Below are 20,041 nucleotides of genomic sequence, written 5' to 3' on the forward strand. Positions count from 1 at the left end.
GGAGGTCTCGAAGCGGGTGTAGAATGCATTGAGATCATCCAGAAGACTGCCTGTAGAGCTGATGGTGCTGGTGGTGACCCTATACTCTGTGATGTGCTGCAGGCCTTGCCACATCCGCCTGGGGTCAGCAGAAGAGTAGAAGCCATCCAGCTTCTCTCTGTACTCCGATGCCCATAGAACTCCACTGCGTTCACTGTATGACGGGCCGTACAGGGTTATTAAACCGGGCCAAAAACATTTCCTTTTGGACTTTGGAGGTCGGCAGGAGGTTGTCTCTGTTGAAACACTTAAGCCTGCGCATGTTCTGCAGGATGATCAGGTGGTTCCGGCCCAGGCCCCGCCGCGGCCGCCCACCTACCACCAGGCTGATGGATTCTGTTTTTTCCTTTAGGAGAACCCCACACTCACACCCAGTGTTGAGGAAGTGTGTTGCTGTGTTTTGTGGCGCGATATGTTCAGTTGATGTGAGGAGAGTAATAAAGCAGGAGTGAGAACTAAGAGCTCCATGTCATCTGTGCTTACCTCCACAGGCTGTTGTTGTGATTTGGCACTGTATATATACAATTTAATTCAACTGAAGAGCTAAGAAAAATATCTTACATGTAGCAAGTGAAAAGAAAACATGTTAGAACCAACACAGGAAACAGATGTGTCAGGTAGAGTGGTCAGAGGCTGCCCAATGAGAGAACCAAAAACAGAGCGCATAGGAGAGAAGCATGTATAGCTCAGAGAGGACCTACAGAAACAAAGCCTTCAGTCAAGGAATCCAAAGGCTGAGACACCAACGGGAACCAAAGCGATGAAGAGAGACAGGAAGACAGAAAGGAAACAAAAAACAACTTTTGTCACTTTCCAAAGACTCCTTCTGTCTGTCCTCAGTAGTTCATAGTGAATCTGGAAAATTTGCAGCTCTGTCCTCCTGAGCTGTTCTCAGAAAAATTATTTATTAGATTTATTCTAGTGATCTCGAGGCTGCAGACAGTATAACTGTGAATTATTCTGGTGCATTAAATTTCTTTCACCTTTAAGTTTTGGAATTTTGATTTTAGTTTTGGTGTCAGATATCTGTGTAAACTTATTTTGTGCTGTTTGCTGTGGGTACTTGTGTGTATTATTAGTCTGTATAAACACTGCTGATTGTACTGCTGTGTGTCTTAGCCAAGAACCACTTATCAAGAGATTTTTAATCTCCGGAGATAAAAAAAAAAAAAAACAAACAAACAAAAAAAAAAACTGAGTCTTGTAACTGAGAAGCCTGAGTGTGTTTTGAACACCCTGTAGATCTGAAATGATGTTAGAAACCCGGATCACAGCCAGACTCTCCCTGTCTGTTGCTACCTTCACTGATAACACACTGCAAGCATGTGGAGAGGCTATTGATTCGTTTCTGCAGCAACAACCATCAAGCAAACAAGCATGTTTAAAAACCAGCACACAGACACACAGTGTAAACCCCCATTTGCCACGTGAGACTCCCTGAATCCTTCCATTTTCATTTTTCCTCCCCCGGGAGGTGCTACAGGTTGCCTCAGGGACTGTATGAAAGAGGTAATATCTTGTTAAACAACCCATGAGTACAAACCATGAACCTCTGATATATGTATATACATATAAATGCAGAACATACCACACATTAATTATTTTCTATTTCCTTGTGTCTCATGGGGAATGTCCCTCCTCCAATGAGTTCCCTTTTTAGCTCTGATAAGTGGTTGACTGGTTATAATACAGTGCTTTTCTGTGACTGAGCACACTACACAACTTGCCTCATTCACACAAACACTTTTTGCTATGCTTTTTCAATGTAAGTGTTACTCCTATAGATGCATCGGGGATCAACTTGAGGTAAGTATCTTGCCAAAGGAGATGTGGCATGTACAGCAGCCAAGGATCGAACCACCTTCCAATTAGCAGATGACCTGCTCTACCTCCTGAACATGCCACCAGTAACACTGTGAGGAACACCTCTTCAGGATTTTTTTATGTCTGGTAACACAATACATAACATAAATATATAAAACTAAAATTACTTGTTAAATAATCATCTTTGCTTTCAACTCTAATAGGGTGATACCGTACAATGAGGTCATTAAGATAAAATGATTATTGAAGACCTTGTATGTAATGAGAAGGATTTTAAATTTGATTGTGACTGTGGATTTAACAGGGAGCTAATGAACAAAAGACATTATAGGAGAAATATGCTCTCTCTTTCTAGTCCCTGTCAGTACTCTTGCTGCAGCTGTAGCTGCAGATTTTGGATCAACTGAAGGCTTTTCAGGGAGATTTCTATGACATACTGATAATAACATGCTACAATAGCCCAGTAGCCTAGAAGTAATAAATGCATGAACTTCTAATTTTAGAAATATAAACACAATAAAGCAGACTTACCTATTTATTTAATATGCGCATTGAAGGACATATTCTGGTCACAAATGACTCCAATATTCCTCACCGTGTTACTGGAGGCCACGGTAATGCTATCCAGAGTAAGTATTTGGTTAGGTACTATATTTCTGAGAGGGCTAGGTACAATATCCTCAGTTTTAATTGCATTTAGAAGCAAAAAAATATGAGGTCACCCAGGTCTTTACATCTTTAAAATATTTCTGTAGTTAAACTAATCTGTATGTGTTATCTGGCTTCATGGATAAATAAAGTTGGGTATCATCGGCATAGCAGTGAAAATTTATGCCATGCCTTCTAATGATGCTGCCTAAGGGAAGCATGTATAATGTAAACAGAATTGATCCTAGCACAGAACCCTGTGGAACACCATTATTAACCTTAGTGTGTGAAGAGGACTCTCCATTTACATGAACAAATTGGAGTCTGTTAGATAAACCACTGTAGCACAGTACCTATAACAGCTACAGCATCACAAGGTCCACAGTTCATGTTCAGTTTAACTTTATTTAAATCTGATAAATGAAACAATCAAAAGAAATTCCCATCACAAATGTTTAAATGTTTCAGGAACACACATATAAAAGAAAGAATAAAAACAGCAAAGAGCAGGTTTAATACTCCGAGGTCTGCTTGATCCAGGGGTCAAAGCTAATGAAATACATTAGGGCCAAAGATAAAACTTGGTCTGACACTTCATGGTTGACCTGCTGTGGTTCTTAAATGCTTCCACTTTGCAATAACAGTAGTACATTACAGATGACACAGAACATCTAAAGGGAAGAAATTCTGACTTGTTGCAAATGTGGTATCCTGATGTAGTGGTATACTTAAATTCAGTTCTTTGGAATGAGCCATTCTTTCACAAATGTTTGTAAAGGCAGACTGCATGGCTAGATTACATACACCTGTGATAACGGAATTGAAAACACCTGAATTAAAAAGATGAAGATTTTCACACCTGCTGTGTTCATTCCAGTTAAATTGAGCTCTGTTTCGTTTTCCTCCTTACACAGAGTAAACATACAGTCAATCAAGCACCTAGTCGTAAAATTAATCCAAGTTCCCCATGTTAATCACTGGGCAAGAACCCAAAACCTTCTACCTGTTCTTACATTTCTTGCTCCTGCCCCAAACATCTGGCAGCCAAGCAGTTGTCACGCGGTTTGACAAATTTTGTTTTCTCTGAATTTTTTCTGTGTGAAAAGAAAAGACATCGTGTCTTTCGTGTATTTGTTTTTTGTAAGCCAAATTTTTACAACTTCTGATTCAGAGCACAATAATAATGTTAAATATTTTAAAACACCTTAAGAGTCTAAGTGGACCAATACTTTTTTTCCGTGAAGTTTACCTGTAGTATATAATGAATATGACCCCTGGATTCTGGACAGCAGTTTCACTCAACCCTGGAATAAATCAATGGCTTGGTGATTCTAGCGAATTGAAGGTAAATGTCAACCTGCTGTGAGTGTTCAGGTGAGTTCATGTGTGGTATGAGTCTGCGTTAATCATGTGACAGATCTGTGTGCGTTTGGGTTTTATTTGGTTTAACATTGTGTTCTAACTGTGACTGCTGATGTTCTATATCTGGCGGCGGTTGTTCCTGGATCGTCTCTTAGACGTTTGGCTCCTCACCGGGGTTTTGGGCTGAGGGATGATGGGCTGAGGGATTACCGGCTGAGGGATTACCGGCTGTGGTGGGAGGGCGGGGCTTTCAATGGCATGGTTGGGACTCTGGTGGTTGAGGGCGGAGTTCCGCGGTTTAGCCAAACGAGAGCTGGACTTTTTCTTCCCTGATTCTTCAGAGTCATCTGTAAAAGGAAAACAAAAACAAACAAAAAAAAACAAAGTTTGAAACTGTTTAAAGAAAAAGAAGGCGTACAACTTCACAGAAAAAAAATTCTGCTCATGAACTGATACTAAAAAAACAATCAGAAAGAAGTTTCGAAAGTCACAAAGTTTTCACCTCCAATGGACTCTGGCTGCTGGGTAAACAAGTTAGATATTAATTTATTTGCTAACGTATTGGTGGTTCACAATATGAAAACTGTTTTTTGGTCTAGAGAATCAGAGTATTATTGTCTCACCATCTTCCTCTTCCACACTGTTTGGAGCAGCTACAGCGGGTTCTGCAATCAATCAATCAATTAATTAATCAATCAAGCAATCAATCATCTTTTAATTTCAGCTGATGAATTCAAAATCCAGCAGCTATCCATGCAGTCTGCATATCCAGACATTTGTAAAATAATGGCTGGTTCCAAAGATGTCACTGAATTTAAGTATAGCAGAGAAGGTTGACCAGTACTTTGTCCATATAATATATATATATATATATATATATATATATATATATATATATATATATATATATAGGGACATACCAGGTGCTGTTATACGATTGATTACTGGAACTGAAAATAAAAAGCATACATTTACATGTACAGTACTTATTTTTAAAAGTTTTTACATTGTAGCTACAAACTGAAGACATCAAATATATGAAGCAAGATATATGGAATAATGTAGCAAAGAAAAAATTGATGAATAACTGAAGAATCCTCAAAGTAGCCACCCTTTGCATTGATTACTTCTTTGCACACTCTTGGCCTTCTCTCAATGAGCTTTATGGTGCAGTCACCTGAAATAGTTTTCACCACACAGGTGAGCCTTTTCAGGGTTCATTTGTGGATTTTCTTGCCTTCTTAACACTGTTAGGGACCATCAGTTGTGTTGTGCAGACGTCAGCTTGGTACACAGCTGACAGCCCTATTTGAAAACTGTTAGAATTCATATTATGGTAAGGACCAATCAGCTAAGTAAAGAAATGTGACAGTTACTTTAAGAACACAAGATCAATCAGTCCGGAAAATTGCTAAAACTTTGAATGTATTCTCAAGTGCAATCGCAAAAAACATCAGTCACTACAATGAAACTGGCACACATGAGGACTGCCCCAGGAAGACCAAGAGTCACCCCTGCTGCTGAGGATAAATTTATCCAAGTCATCATCCCCAGAAATCACAAAATACCAGCACCTCTAGTTCCAGTAGCATACACATCTGTACATCAACTCTTCAGAGGAGACTGCATGAATTGGGCCTTTATGGGGACATAGCTGCTGAGAATCCACTATTAATGAAAAGAAACAAGCTAAAGAGATTTGTTTGGGTCAAGAAACACAAGGAATTGACATTAGACCAGTGAAAATCTGTGCTTTGGTCTGATGAGTCTAAATTTAAGATATCTGTGTCCACCTGCAGTGTCTTTGTGCAATGCAGGTAAATGGATGGTCCTTCACTTTGGAACTGAGATGAATGGTTCCCACAGTGAAGCATGGAGGAGGAGGTGTGTTGGTGTGGGGATGCTTTAGTGGTGATGCTATTGGGCATTTATTAAAACTGAAGGCACACTGAACCAGTGTTGCTACCACAGCATCCTGCAGCAACATGCCGCTCCATCATTTATTTTTTACCCCAAACACACCTCCAGGCTGTGTAGGGGCTATTTGACCAAGATGGAGAATGATGGAGTGCTGCACCAGATGGGCTGGCCTCCACAGTCACCTGACCTAAACCCAATCAACAGGGTTTGGAATGAGATATATCGCAGAGCAAAGGCAAAAGGGCCAAGGAGTGCTCAGTATCTCTGGGAACTCCTTCAAGACTTGAAAAACCATTTCAGGTGACTACCTCATGAAGCTCAACAAGAGAATGCTAAGAGTGTGCAAAGAAGTAATCAAAGCAAAGAGCGGCTATTTTGAAGAATCTAAAATATAAAACATGTTTTCAGTTATTTCACACTTTTTTGTTTACAACTTAATTCCATATATGTTCATTCATAGTTTTGATGATCTACATCATAAATAGTCATGAAAATAAAGAAAAACCATTAAATTAGAAGGTTTGCCCAAACCTTTGACCAGTAGTGTATGTGCAATGAGACCAGAGAGCTATGGGTTACTGTCCCTTTTTGTATCACTACATGAGGCAGATTATTATGTTTCTTACATAAATAGCCAGGCACCAAATCACCACATAAACTGCCAAATCTGATTCTGATTCTGCTTGCAGTAAATCCTGTTGTCTCTCCTCCTAATCTCCTCCTGCCACTAGGTGGAGCTGTATTCCCTGGGGTGTGTTACCTATGAATAATTAATGTTATTGTACATCACTTTTCGGCTCTGATTAGTCAGAAGGTATGTTTCTTCGAACACTAACTGATCTAAAGCAAGTTAAGGTAAAAATCGTTCTCACGGTCTGCTGCCTGTGAACTTGAGCTGCTGACGTCTGAAACACATTGACACACAGAAAAAAAACATTAAACAGGTAAATAGGTGAGATACAGCATCAGGTCTGACCAAACACCTTACAGTACTATTGTCATGTAATCATGTCAGAAGCAAAACATCTGTGAGGAGTTCACGTGATGATTGTCGTCTTATATCTTCATCATCACTATCATGATCATTGTGTACCTACCTGAAGGTCCTCCTCCGTAATAATGTGATTCATCTGGAATCAGAACAGAATTTTTGTGTTAGATGTGTTTTGGTCTTGATTTAACTTCAACTTGTTATTTCTAGTCAGAAATCTCCAGTTCCCGTGCTTAACCTTCAGATCAAATATGCTTCAAACAATGAGGTCAGTTTATGTTTTTGAGACAGAAGTTCATATCAGACAGAGGTTCTGCCAGCATGTTGCTCAGCCCTTCTGTTTGTGAGGGAGAGCCAATCAAAAGGAAGTCGTCTCAAAGGGAGAGGGGTTACATAAGCTTATTTTAGACATGTGATAAAGTGATGAAACATGATTTACTGTGACATGTTACTGTTCCAGTAACTTTTAGATACACCTGAGATTGACCTGCTGAAGCAATTTTAAACTATTGCTCACATCAGTTGTTAAATGTCAGAGAAGCACAAGACAATGAGCTCAGGCCTGTGCCTGAGCTCATAGTTCTGTGGAGAACTATGAGCTCAGGTGTACTATGAAGGCAGTTCAGTATACTCAGTATACTTTCTGTTGTCTAGATTCACTCACCCTAACATTGTCGATCAGGATACACAAAGTTGGTGGAGTCTGACCATTTCTGTTCTCACCGAGACTTTAACACTCCGTACACTGATATCATGAGCTTAAAGGTGTTTTCCAGCTGTGTCTGAGTTCAAAATAACAGAGATTCTTACCAGGGTGATCAGGAGAGATGGCGTTTATGCTCTCTGAAACAACAACAACACTTCATTCAGAAAATCTTCAACAGAAATGATGCCGACAATCAGCCCTGCTGGGGGGCACTAATTCTGCCATGTTTGTATCAGGTATGTCTCAGTTTCATGGATGTGCTCCATGTGAGCAGAAAAGTAATTCAAGGTTTCACTTGACAGTTTTTAAGCAGTCACATTCCCACAGTCATCAATAAACCCCACTAATTAACTGCATGTCTTTGGACTGTAGGAGGAAGCTGGAGTATCCAGAGAGACAAACATGGGGAAAACATGCAAACTCCACACAGAAACTCAGGAGTTAAACTCAGGACCCTCTTGCTGTGAGGCAAGAGTGCTAACCACCACCTCCTGGTGTTACAATATTTAAAATAATAAATATTCTTCATATAAAACCAAAGAACTGAGCCATTTTATTCGAGAAATTATTCACACCCGAACCCCACACATACTAACCTGTAGGAGCTTCATCAGATGTAGAATCTTTGTCTGACAGAGAGAGGTAAAATATTATACATGTGAGACAAAAACAGGTGAGATAGTACAGAGATGAAATAGAGACAGGTGAGAAAGCACAGAGGTATTTACCTGTCGATGTGGCATGTATTCCAGCATCTGCAAAGTGAAGAAACACTTTCATGAGGGCAGGCAGGTTCATCAGTGACATTTTACTCAGATTGTCATTCAGAAGAGACAGATGACTTTTAACCCCACCACTGGAGTCGATGTCTCCCTCAACCAGCACGATGAACAGAGAGAACAGAAGAACAACGTTCCTGCAACAAAAATACAACATTCAGTTTGACTTCCTGAGGCAAAAAAGGCATTTAAGCCTCATTTTGGTGCAAAGTCAGAAACCTTTAAATCTGGGATGAATCTGTTTAAGTTTCACATCAGTGTGACCTCTGAAATTTAATGCTTCAAAATAACTGGCCTTAAAACTGCCCTGATTTGTTTTGAAGGTGGCACTGGGGATAAACGAGTCTGATTCTGCTGTTTTCATTGTTTTTACTGGGATCAGATTAACTTCAGGAAAAATATACATGTATTGATTTAACATTTGAAGAACAAAAACACAAATCAGGGATATTTTTTTCTTGCAGGTCAAACTAAGAAATGCATCTGTTTTAAGCTTTCAGCTGATCAGCTGTCAGACCATCATTATCTGTGATGTAACACGAGTGATTTGAATAAATTCTTTAAATGCTTGTTTTAAATTAAGCTAACTGTAATTCAGTTTTCTTTAGAGCAGTAAAAAGTTTATAAGCTCAGCTTTTACAATTAAAATGAAAACAAAAAACAAAAAAAATTTTAAACTCATTTTCAATATAATATTTTTTAATGTAAATTTTATAACACATGCTTTTATTTTATTTTGGATGTACAGGTGCAGAAAAAATGTTTTCTTCTTGCATTCTGAAATTTTAAAAAGCAATAAAAGTTGTTAACCCTGTTATACACTCTATATAATAATTACATGTTAATTTATATTAAAATTGTTTTATGTAATTTGTAGGAATGCAATTTCAAACTCAAAGAAGAACATTAACACAGAGTAATGAAGAGCTGAAACAAGCAGGAAGCTTCAAGAATATATCCTGATATTATTGATTAATGTTTCACTCTGTAGAATAAACAATAAAAACACACTGAGACGAGAGGATGGACGTACCTGTTGAGCATAGTGATGTGATGTCAGACAGGGGATCAGTACAGGTAGGCAGACGGTTGACTGTTTACAGTACTTCAGTGTTTCCCTGCAGGAATCGTCAGGTTCTGAGATTCTGCAGCAGTTTATATATCGACCTAAATGTCAGAGTGTGTGTGCGAGAGTTTCAGGTTACTGCGTTAAAGACAGGAAGAGGAAGACTCCCAACCAGGTGAGTTTTTCTGAATGTATGAGGACCATGAGTCTGACACTGGTGACCTAAAGTCTGGAAATGTTGATTTGACTGAAATTTGACAACCTTTATGAATTCACATTATTTCAAAGAGACAGTGTGTGTGTGTGTGTGTGTGTGTGTGTGTGTGTGTGTGTGTGTGTGTGTGTGTGTGTGTGTGTGTGTGTGTGTGTGTGTGTGTGTGTAGAGATTGAGAGAGAGTGAGAGACAGAGGGACACACACACTGGCCAGATTTCACTCAGACACTGAGATCCTCCAGTAGAACCTGAACAATAGTGAGAGCAGAACAACAATGCTTCACTTGAAACCTGGCCCACTACAGACCAGGACCCCCTCAGTCTTGACCCACTACATATGAGAACCCCCTTAAATGTAACTCATTACAGACCAGGACCTTCTTAAACCAAACCAACTATAGACAAGGAACCCCCTCAGACTTAACCCATTACAGTCCAAGACCTCCTCAATTCAATTCAGTTATCTGAGAAGCTTCTTCAGTTCTAACAGTTGATGTAAAGTCCCATTTCACCTCACTTCACTATTTCACCTCAAGTTGGCCTGTGATCATGATGGTCATGTGAGCCATTAGGGTTACATGGATGCGGCAGTTTAATCATCTGGATAACCCTCTAATGTATCCACCACCCCCTCAAGTGTCCTCACAAGGACAGCTACAGAAACGTGTGTGTGTGTGTGTGTGTGTGTGTGTGTGTGTGTGTGTGTGTGTGTGTGTGTGTGTGTGTGTGTGTGTGTGTGTGTGTGTGTGTGTGTGTGTGTGTGTGTGTGTGGTATTTGGCTATCAAAGGTTCTTCTGTCTGAAAATGTCTTTCTTTGTAAATGGAGACTTGGCTGAAGGGCTGAAGAGGCTTTTTAAAGCAGCACTGCTTCTTTCAGCCTCTGCTGCAGCTTTGAAACACTGTAAGGTCAGATTTACATGTTTATAGAGCCTCCATCCATTAATCAGTCCACCTATCCTTTCTTTTATTCATCTCTCCATCTTCTGTCTTTCTAACAGCATCCCACAGGAGAGAGGACGACCTGAAATAGAAAGGAGCTGTAGGAAGCACATTGTACTCTAAACACAGGCATATATCTGGGAATTAGTTTGAGCCACTTTAACCCAAAGTGTGGGCATCAGAACCACTAGAAACCAGCAGAGACAGAAACTGATTGAAACTGTCACTAAAAGCCCAAATAAACCCTCACAGATGTCAATTCACACTCAGTTATTTATCTATACAAGTTGCACATAGCGACTTATCATGTGTAACCCACATGTGCTTAATCAGAAGTACCTGCCTATTATATTCACGGTATTCATTCGTTTTGTCTTTAAGGATTTGCTAGCTTAACATAGCTATTAGCTTAGCTCCTTATATTCCTTCCACCTGCAGGAATATACAGAAACTGTCACTGCCTATATCTCAAAGTGTACTGATGACGTCACAGCGACCAAGACTATCACTGTCTGGGCCAACCAGAAACCATGGCTCACAGGTGAGGTCTACAGGCTTCTGAGGGTGAGAAATGTGACCTACAGAGTCAGGGATGAGGTGAGCCTAAAAATAGCAAGGGCAAACCTGTCACGTGACATCAGAGAGATGAAAAGGCAGTACTACAGGACCATTTTAATTTCCAGTGATTGCAATTTTCAACTGCCCTTCACTCAGCCCTCACACATCGGGACACAAGAGACTCATATGTTAGAATGCTGTTCATAGACTTCAGTTCAGCGTTCAACACGATCATTCCCCACCAACTCATTCACAAACTGGATCTGGTGGGGATCAGCACCTCACTTTATACACACATCCTAGGGGAGCCCCCATATTCAGTGTTCTTATGCTGGAGGTGTTGCTGCCCACCCGTACTGGCTGCTGGATTTCCTGACAGGAAGACCGCAAATTTGCCAATGAACAACTGTGGTAGGTCACATCAGCAACAACAGTTGTTCATTGCAGTTTTTTTCCAACTCAGGAGCATTGCTAAACTCAAAAATGTCATCTAAAGACCTGGAAACAGTTATCCATGCCTTCATATCATAGTCTTGGCTACTGTAACTCTCTCTATTTAGGCATTTGTAAGTGAGGCCTGTCCCGCTTGCAACTCATTCAAAATGCAGCCGCGAGGATCCTGACGGGGACCAGAAAGAGAGAGAATATTACTCCGATACTCTCTATGGCTCCATGGCTTGGCTCCTGGTTACATTTCAGATCTCCTTAGCCTGCACCTACCCACTATAACTCTGTGTTCCTCCAGCACACAGTTCCACACTCCCAGTTAAAATCTAGAGGTGACAGGGCTTTCTCCAATGCCGCTCCGAGACTCTGGAACAGTCTTCCCTCTTTTATAAAGTCCTCTTCCTATTTGGAAATCTGCAAAACAAATTTGAAGACCTACGTATTTTCAAAGGCTTTTGTATCTCTGTACCACTTTTATTCAGTTTTAGCTATTCCAGTGTTATATATATGCATGTGTATACGTATACATATACTTTAAGTTCACGTATGTGTGCTTGTGTGTGAATGTGTACACTTTTGTATATGTATGTGCGTGTACATATATATTTCTACAAACAAGTTTATATAAGAGTCTGCTTCTGCGTGTGTGTGTATATGGATGTCTCACATACATTTTTACAATGTTTTTTTTTATCTTATCTATTTTAATTCTTTTTTCATCTGATTATATTATCCCTCTGTTCAGCGCTTTGGGCGACACTTAATGTCTTTTAAATGTGGTGGCTGAGTGGTGCAGGGACAACAACCTTTCCCTGGATGTGGAGAAGACTAAGGAGATCATCATAGACTTCAGGAGAGTTTACACTCTGCACACCCCACTAACCATTAATGGTGCTGCTTTGGAGAGGGTAAGCAGCACCAACTTCCTGGGTGTGCACATCTCAGAAGATCTCTCCTGGTCAAAGAACACGGCATCACTGGTCAGTAAAGCACAACAACAACTCTAGTCCCTTCACAGAATAAAGAGCCTCCGGGCTAGAACCAGCAGACAGAGAGACAACTTCAACCATCAGGCTGTCAGGATGCTGAAAATTCTCTCCTGCTCTATCCCTTTTGAATGGCCACTCCCGAGAACCCTCAATGTCTAGATGTATTTAAAATTAAGAGGTGGACACCAGCACCAGAGGTGAGGCTGGATAAGCGGACCATCCTCTGAATGCTAGGCCCTTTATGTATGTGATCATTTTTTGCTTTTTTGCTGTTTTCTTTCCACGCAGAGTGTACAGTGGACGCTAATGTTTTGTCACTTTTTTGGAATCAAACTAAAAGTAATGTCAGTACTTCCAAGCTTTTCATGCTTTTGCAAAGATTTTAAGTTTAATTCTATTTACTACCATAATGCTGTTAAATTGGGGTGCAACATCCTCATAACTTGACAGACTGGCAGCTGCAGTCACGGAGAAACTTGTGTATCTCTGTTCGGGAATGGCAGATTGAGCGGGGATGCTGAGAGGTTCAGGGTTTACGTTACAAAACCACTGAGAGCCTATTCTTCAAAAAGTGTGCACTTTTTCAGTAAGTTAAATGTGTTTGTAAGCTAATCCATAACTAAGGTCCTTAGCTAGGTCATGAGACCTAGCTAGCTATCCAAAATCTTCACTCATTGTAATAACTCCAAAACAAACTGATGAAAACAGTACAAATGTACTGAGTACCACAAAAGTACCACATGATATGCTGTCAGTGAAAGCTGCAGCTGTTTCATTGATAAAGTTAAAGACAAAAAGTCAAAGGGATTAATCATCAATGTAACTATGTTACTATATATCAGCATTAACAGTACCTCAGTTTAGTGTTTCAGAAAGCTCCTGATCTCAGACCTGCAGAGCTTCTGTTTTAAACACTGAATGTAGTCGCATGAAGAGCACATGAGATTTTCTCTGACACAATTAAATAAAACCTGATGAAGGTCAAAGGTTGTCACTTGTATGGTGCGCTCAAAACTTGTGATCTGGAATTATATCACTGTTTTTTACCAAAGCCTGCCCTGGTCCCATGTCTCTGTGTTTCCCCCTTAGTCTGTGTCTGTAAGTCCATTCTGTGCATTTCAATGTTTTACTTTGAAAGTCTGTGTCTCAGGTTAATGTATTCTGTTTTGTTTCCCTCAGTCTCGTCAGGTTTGATTTCCTTGTTACGGCCTTTTGCATTTAAGCCCTGTGTTCTGTGCTTAGTTTCGGGTCGTCGGTGTCTCATCCCTGGAACTGGAAGCTGTTTTTCTTCGTGTCTCAGTTTATCATTCCTCAGTTTAGTGTAATATTTTGTATCGCCGTTAAGTCTGCAATAAAGCAGTTTTTTTGAGTTTAGTTCTGCTTCTGTGAGTCTGCACTTGGGTCTTTTCCTGTCTGCACATAGCAATTATGTGGCATGTAGTGGGTATTGGATTAGGTCTTATTTGGTAAATAAAACTTTCTGTCAGCCTTCTCAGTTCCGAATCATCTTCTGCTTCTCTGTCATGCGCCGTCCCACATGGCTCAATTTTAGGGCCACTGCTGCTTTTACTGTATTTATTGCCTCTGGTTCCATCCATGGGATCTCTTTTCATTGTTATGCTGATGACTGCTAAATTTATTTTTCCACCAAAGCAAAAGTTTAGCATCTCCATAAAACCTCTCTTGACATCTAGATGACATTAAAGCTTGGTTGGGTTTAACTTTTTAATTTAATTTTAATGAGGAGAGCACAAGGACAGACATAAAGAGGACAGATCAGGAGGGTCTGGTTGCTTGGCCAAAAGTAATACGTTTCAAACAAAAGGGGGAGACATAGAAGGGGGAGACACCACAGGAGGATTGGAGGACTGATGACACATGTGGTTTAAAGACTGTGATTTCCTTGAAGTTACCTCTGGCATCCACCACCAGGTTTGGATATTCTAGTGGGGGACATAATTATTTTGTCTCCTGCTGAAATTTTGTTCACTCACAAAGTAATACATAGTCTCTAATTTTTTGGTAATTACATTTTAATGGAGAGAGGCAGGATATCAGCCACAAATTCTTAAAAAAAAAACAAATTACATGCTTCTCTGGTGTCCTGGATTGTGGATTACCTGACAGGAAGACCACAACATGTGTGTCTTCCACATTGTGGATCTGACAAGGTAATCAGTAACACAGGGGCACCACAAGGGACCGTCCTCTCCCCCTTCCTCTTCACTCTCTACACCACAGACTTAAGCCACTGCACAGAGAAATTCCATCTTCAGAGGTTTTCCGATGACTCTGTGGTGGTTGGATGCATCAGCAATGGTGATGAGTAAGAGTACCGGGCTGTGGTCGACTCCTTTGTCACGTGGTGCGAGCAGAATCATCTGTAGCTCAACGTGGCAAAGACCAAGGAACTGATTGTGGACTTTAGGAAGACCAGGAAAACCTTGACCCCTGTTTCAATTCACGGGGTCAATGCGGACATTGTGAAGGACTATAAATATTTTGGAGTATACAGATAATAAACTGGACTGGGTTAAAAACACCACTGCGTTTTACAGGAAGGGCCAGAGTCGTCTCTATTTTCTGAGGCAGCTGAGGTCCTTCAACATCTGTCAGACAATGTTCCGGATTTTCTATGAGTCTGTTGTGGCCAGTGCTGTCCTCTATGCTGTTGCATGCTGGGGCAGGAGGTTCATGGTTGCAGATGCCAACAGACTAAATAAACAGATCCGTAATGTTGTGGGGATGGAGCTGGACTGCCTTAGGTTGATGTCGGAGAGGCAGATGTCATTCAAGATAAAGACAATGTAGGATAATACCTGCCATCCACTCCATGACATGCTGGCTAGCCACAGGAGCACGTTCAGTGAGAGACTAAGATTACCAAAAAGCACCACTGAACGACACAGGAAATCATTCCTGCCCGTGGCCATCTCCCTGTACAACTCCTCCATCTAATACACTGTAAACACTGCAATAGTTACGCCCTTTTTGCACACGCTGTTTCTACTCAGTAATATTCCGGTCAATATTATTGATATTTATTATATGTATTTTTTATCTGTCAATCCTTGATATTTATTATTGAGTGATTTGTTTATATTGTGCTATTTCTTAAATTTGTAAATCTGTAACATATTGTATGTTTAAATAGTTTAGTCTGTTTCTGTTACTGTATTGGAGCAACTGCAACCCACATAATTTCATTAGGATTAATAAAGTATTCTGATTCTGTTTCTGATTCCCTCACAGGAGAAAGCTTAGTGGGTGAGCAGGCAGCCACATGCCACATAGTCAGAATTCAGCAGCCTGGGTTTGAGTCTGACCTAAAGTCCTTTGCTGCATATCTTGTACCAAAAACATAATATTCGGAAGCCTCCTGGAGTCACAGGAGCACACAAACTCTGCCACTATGACAAGGTGTTTTGTTTTGCTTTTAAATTTTGTTATTTTTCTTATATCGTAGGGTCTTTACCTTATAATATGAAACACATTGAAGCGAATGCTGTTATGAATTGAGGCTATTTCAGCTTTGGTAAACTCTACTGCTATCTGTATTTTCAATAGTCCTCATTAGATGTTTCCTGTGTATCAGACCTTTCTCCACATTCTCTCTCAGAAAACTGTCCCTCTTCTGTCTCATTGTGAGGTTACATGTCAACTCCTGGAGCTAGATGTTGGGGCTAACTTGTGTGTCACAGGACAAAAGCAGACTGACCTTATAAGGATGTGTGTTCTTTTCATTAAGGTGAAGAATTCAGACTGTTATTAGTCTCCTGGATTACTGCTAACTGATCTTTAAAGTTCAGGTGGATGACAGAGAGCCAGCACAGCAATAAGTCTCACCTCTCAGATCGCCATCAGCAGGATGAATTACAGGCATACCAGACAGGATCACTACATGAAACTGATCCCAGATCAGCTGATATCAACCCGAAGCACACTGTGTCTGTCTGCGTCAATTCATCCAACCTGAAAGTCATGTTCAAAACACAAGCTGCATCAGTAACACACATTAGCATAGACACAGGTTGATATGAGCTACTCAGTGAAGGTGACCTCTGACCTTTTACATGTGTCATCATCACTGCAGCATTTGTGTGAAAATAAGTTTTGAATAGTGCATCCTCCGAGAGGCCAAGACGCTTTCACCACATCTGAATAAATTCCCTGAGGATGTTCCTGAGGTAGTTTATTCAAGAAAGAAAGCTCTATTGTCATATAATTTGCTGTGTGATTATCCATTAATATTGGATTGTGGGTAATTTTGTGTGGTTTGATCCAAAAAGGCTTGTGTGGACATTTGAACTGACCTCTGTTCTAAAACACATCTGATCTTTCTGATTCAGTCTTTGTGCACACGTTTCTCTGTAAACAAGCAGACAAAAGATTCAAATGTCACAATGACAGTTTTTTAAGGCAGTTTGTGTTTTCACGCTGCAACAAATACAAATGTCCGAAACATCACATCGTTGACGGAGGATGCCATGATAACAACTCTTCATAATAACAGCTAACAGCTCTTCATACAACCTTCACACATTCAATTCAATTCAGTTTTATTTATATGGCGCCAAATCACAGCAACAGTCGCCTCAAGGCGCTTCATATTGTACAGTAGATCCAACAATAATAGATACAGAGAAAAAACCAACAATCATATTACCCCCTGTGAGCAAGCACTTTGGTGACAGTGGAAAGGAAAAACTCCCTTTGAACAGGAAGAAACCTCCAGCAGAACCAGACTCAGGGAGGGGCGGGGCCATCTGCTGCGACTGGTTGGTGTGAGAGAAGGAAGACGGGATAAAAGACATGCTGTGGAAGAGAGAGAGAGATTAAGAGGTATGAGTCAGTGCAGAGAGGTCTATTAACACATAGTGAGTGAGAAAGGTGACTGGAAAGGAAAAACTCAATGCATCATGGGAATCCCCAGCAGCCTACGTCTATTGCAGCATAACTAAGAGAGGATTCAGGGTCACCTGGTCCAGCCCTAACTATATGCTTTAGCAAAAAGGAAAGTTTTAGCCTAATCTTGAAAGTAGAGATAGTGTCTGTCTCCCAAATCCAAACTGGAAGCTGGTTCCACAGAAGAGGGGCCTGAAAACTGAAGGCTCTCCCTCCCATTCTACTTTTAAATACTCTAGGAACAACAAGTAGGCCTGCAGAGCGAGAGCGAAGTGCTCTAATAGGGTGATATGGTACTACAAGGTCATTAAGATAAGATGGGACCTGATTATTTAAGACCTTGTATGTGAGGAGCAGGATTTTGAATTCAATTCTGGATTTAACAGGAAGCCAATGAAGGGAAGCCAAAACAGGAGAAATATGCTCTCTCTTTCTAGTCCCTGTCAGTACTCTTGCTGCAGCATTTTGGATTAGCTGAAGGCTTTTCAGGGAGTTTTTTGGACATCCTGATAATAATGAATTACAGTCGTCCAGCCTGGAAGTAATAAATGCATGAACTAGTTTTTCAGCGTCACTCTGAGACAGGATATTTCTAATTTTAGAGATGTTGCGCAAATGTAAGAACGCAGTCTTACATATTTGTTTAATATGTGCATTGAAGGACATGTCCTGGTCAAAAGTGACTCCAATGTTCCTCACAGTGTTACTGGAGGCAAAGGTAATGCCATCCAGAGTAAGAATCTGGTTAGATACCACATTTCTAAGATTTTCAGGGCCGAGTACAATAACCTCAGTTTTATCTGAATTAAGAAGCAGAAAGTTAGCGGCCATCCAGGTCTTTATGTCTTTAAGACATTCCTGCAGTTTAACTAATTGGTGTGTGTTATCTGGCTTCATGGACAGATAGAGCTGGGTGTCATCTGCATAGCAGTGAAAATGTATGCTATGTCTTCTAATGATGCTGCCTAAGGGAAGCATGTATAATGTAAACAGAATTGGTCCTAGCACCGAACCCTGTAGAACTCCATAATTAACCTCAGTGTGTGAAGAGGACTCTCCATTTACATGCACAAACTGGAGTCTGTTAGATAGATATGATACAAACCACGGCAGCGCAGTACCTGTAATACCTACAGCATGTTCTAATCGCTCTAATAGAATATCATAGTCAACAGTATCGAACGCTGCACTGAGGTCTAGCAGGACAAGCACAGAGATGAGTCCACTGTCAGAGGCCATAAGAAGATCATTTGTAACCTTCACTAAAGCTGTTTCTGTGCTGTGATGAGCTCTGAAACCTGACTGAAACTCTTCAAATAAACCATTCCTCTGCATATGATCTGTTAGCTGTTTGACAACTACTCTTTCAAGGATTTTTGATATGAAAGGAAGGTTGGAGATTGGCCTATAATTACAGTGGGGCAAAAAAGTATTTAGTCAGCCACCGATTGTGCAAGTTCCCCCACTTAAAATGATGACAGAGGTCAGTAATTTGCACCAGAGGTACACTTCAACTGTTAGAGACAGAATGTGAAAAAAAAATCCATGAATTCACATGGTAGGATTTGTAAAGAATTTATTCGTAAATCAGGGTGGAAAATAAGTATTTGGTCACCTCAAACAAGGAAAATCTCTGGCTCTCACAGACCTGTAACGTCTTCTGTAAGAAGCTTTTCTGTCCCCCACTCGTTACCTGTATGAATGGCACCTGTTTGAACTCATCATCTGTATAAAAGACACCTGTCCACAGCCTCAAACAGTCAGACTCCAAACTCCGCCATGGCCAAGACCAAAGAGCTTTCGAAGGACACCAGGAAAAGTATTGTAGACCTGCACCAGACTGGGAAGAGTGAATCTACAATAGGCAAGCAGCTTGGTGTGAAAAAATCAACTGTGGGAGCAATCATCAGAAAATGGAAGACATACAAGACCACTGATAATCTCCCTCGATCTGGGGCTCCACGCAAGATCTCATCCCGTGGGGTCAAAATGATCATGAGAACGGTGAGCAAAGATCCCAGAACCACACGGGGGGACCTGGTGAATGACCTGCAGAGAGCTGGGACCAAAGTAACAAAGGTCACCATCAGTAACACACTACAACGGCAGGGAATCAAATCCCGCAGTGCCAGACGTGTTCCGCTGCTGAAGCCAGTGCATGTCCAGGCCCGTCTGAAGTTTGCCAGAGAGCACATGGATGATACAGCAGAGGATTGGGAGAATGTCATGTGGTCAGATGAAACCAAAGTAGAACTTTTTGGTATAAACTCAACTCGTCGTGTTTGGAGGAAGAAGAATACTGAGTTGCATCCCAAGAACACCATACCTACTGTGAAGCATGGGGGTGGAAACATCATGCTATGGGGCTGTTTTTCTGCCAAGGGGACAGGACGACTGATCCGTGTTAAGGACAGAATGAATGGGGCCATGTATCGTGAGATTTTGAGCCAAAACCTCCTTCCATCAGTGAGAACTTTGAAGATGAAACGAGGCTGGGTCTTCCAACATGACAATGATCCAAAACACACCGCCCGGGCAACAAAGGAGTGGCTCCGTAAGAAGCATTTGAAAGTCCTGGAGTGGCCTAGCCAGTCTCCAGACCTCAACCCCATAGAAAATCTGTGGCGGGAGTTGAAAGTCCGTGTTGCTCGGCG

At 40.9% G+C, this 20,041-nt stretch overlaps 1 protein-coding gene across 1 annotated transcript; it reads right to left on the minus strand.

Moving 5' to 3' along the window:
- Positions 1-3,568: 3,568 nt before the first annotated feature.
- Positions 3,569-9,393, minus strand: LOC143414593 (uncharacterized). Its single transcript, XM_076879299.1, has 9 exons — positions 9,303-9,393; positions 8,345-8,406; positions 8,219-8,245; positions 8,087-8,119; positions 7,595-7,627; positions 6,891-6,923; positions 6,666-6,698; positions 4,497-4,538; positions 3,569-4,220 (listed from the first exon to the last, which is right to left on the minus strand). Exons 1-9 carry the CDS (start codon positions 9,311-9,313, stop codon positions 3,991-3,993), a joined length of 504 nt encoding a protein of 167 aa, XP_076735414.1. The 5' UTR covers positions 9,314-9,393; the 3' UTR covers positions 3,569-3,990.
- Positions 9,394-20,041: the final 10,648 nt, after the last annotated feature.

The sequence above is a fragment of the Maylandia zebra genome, linkage group LG22 (genome assembly GCF_041146795.1).
Source record: "Maylandia zebra isolate NMK-2024a linkage group LG22, Mzebra_GT3a, whole genome shotgun sequence".
Lineage (NCBI taxonomy): Eukaryota > Metazoa > Chordata > Actinopteri > Cichliformes > Cichlidae > Maylandia > Maylandia zebra.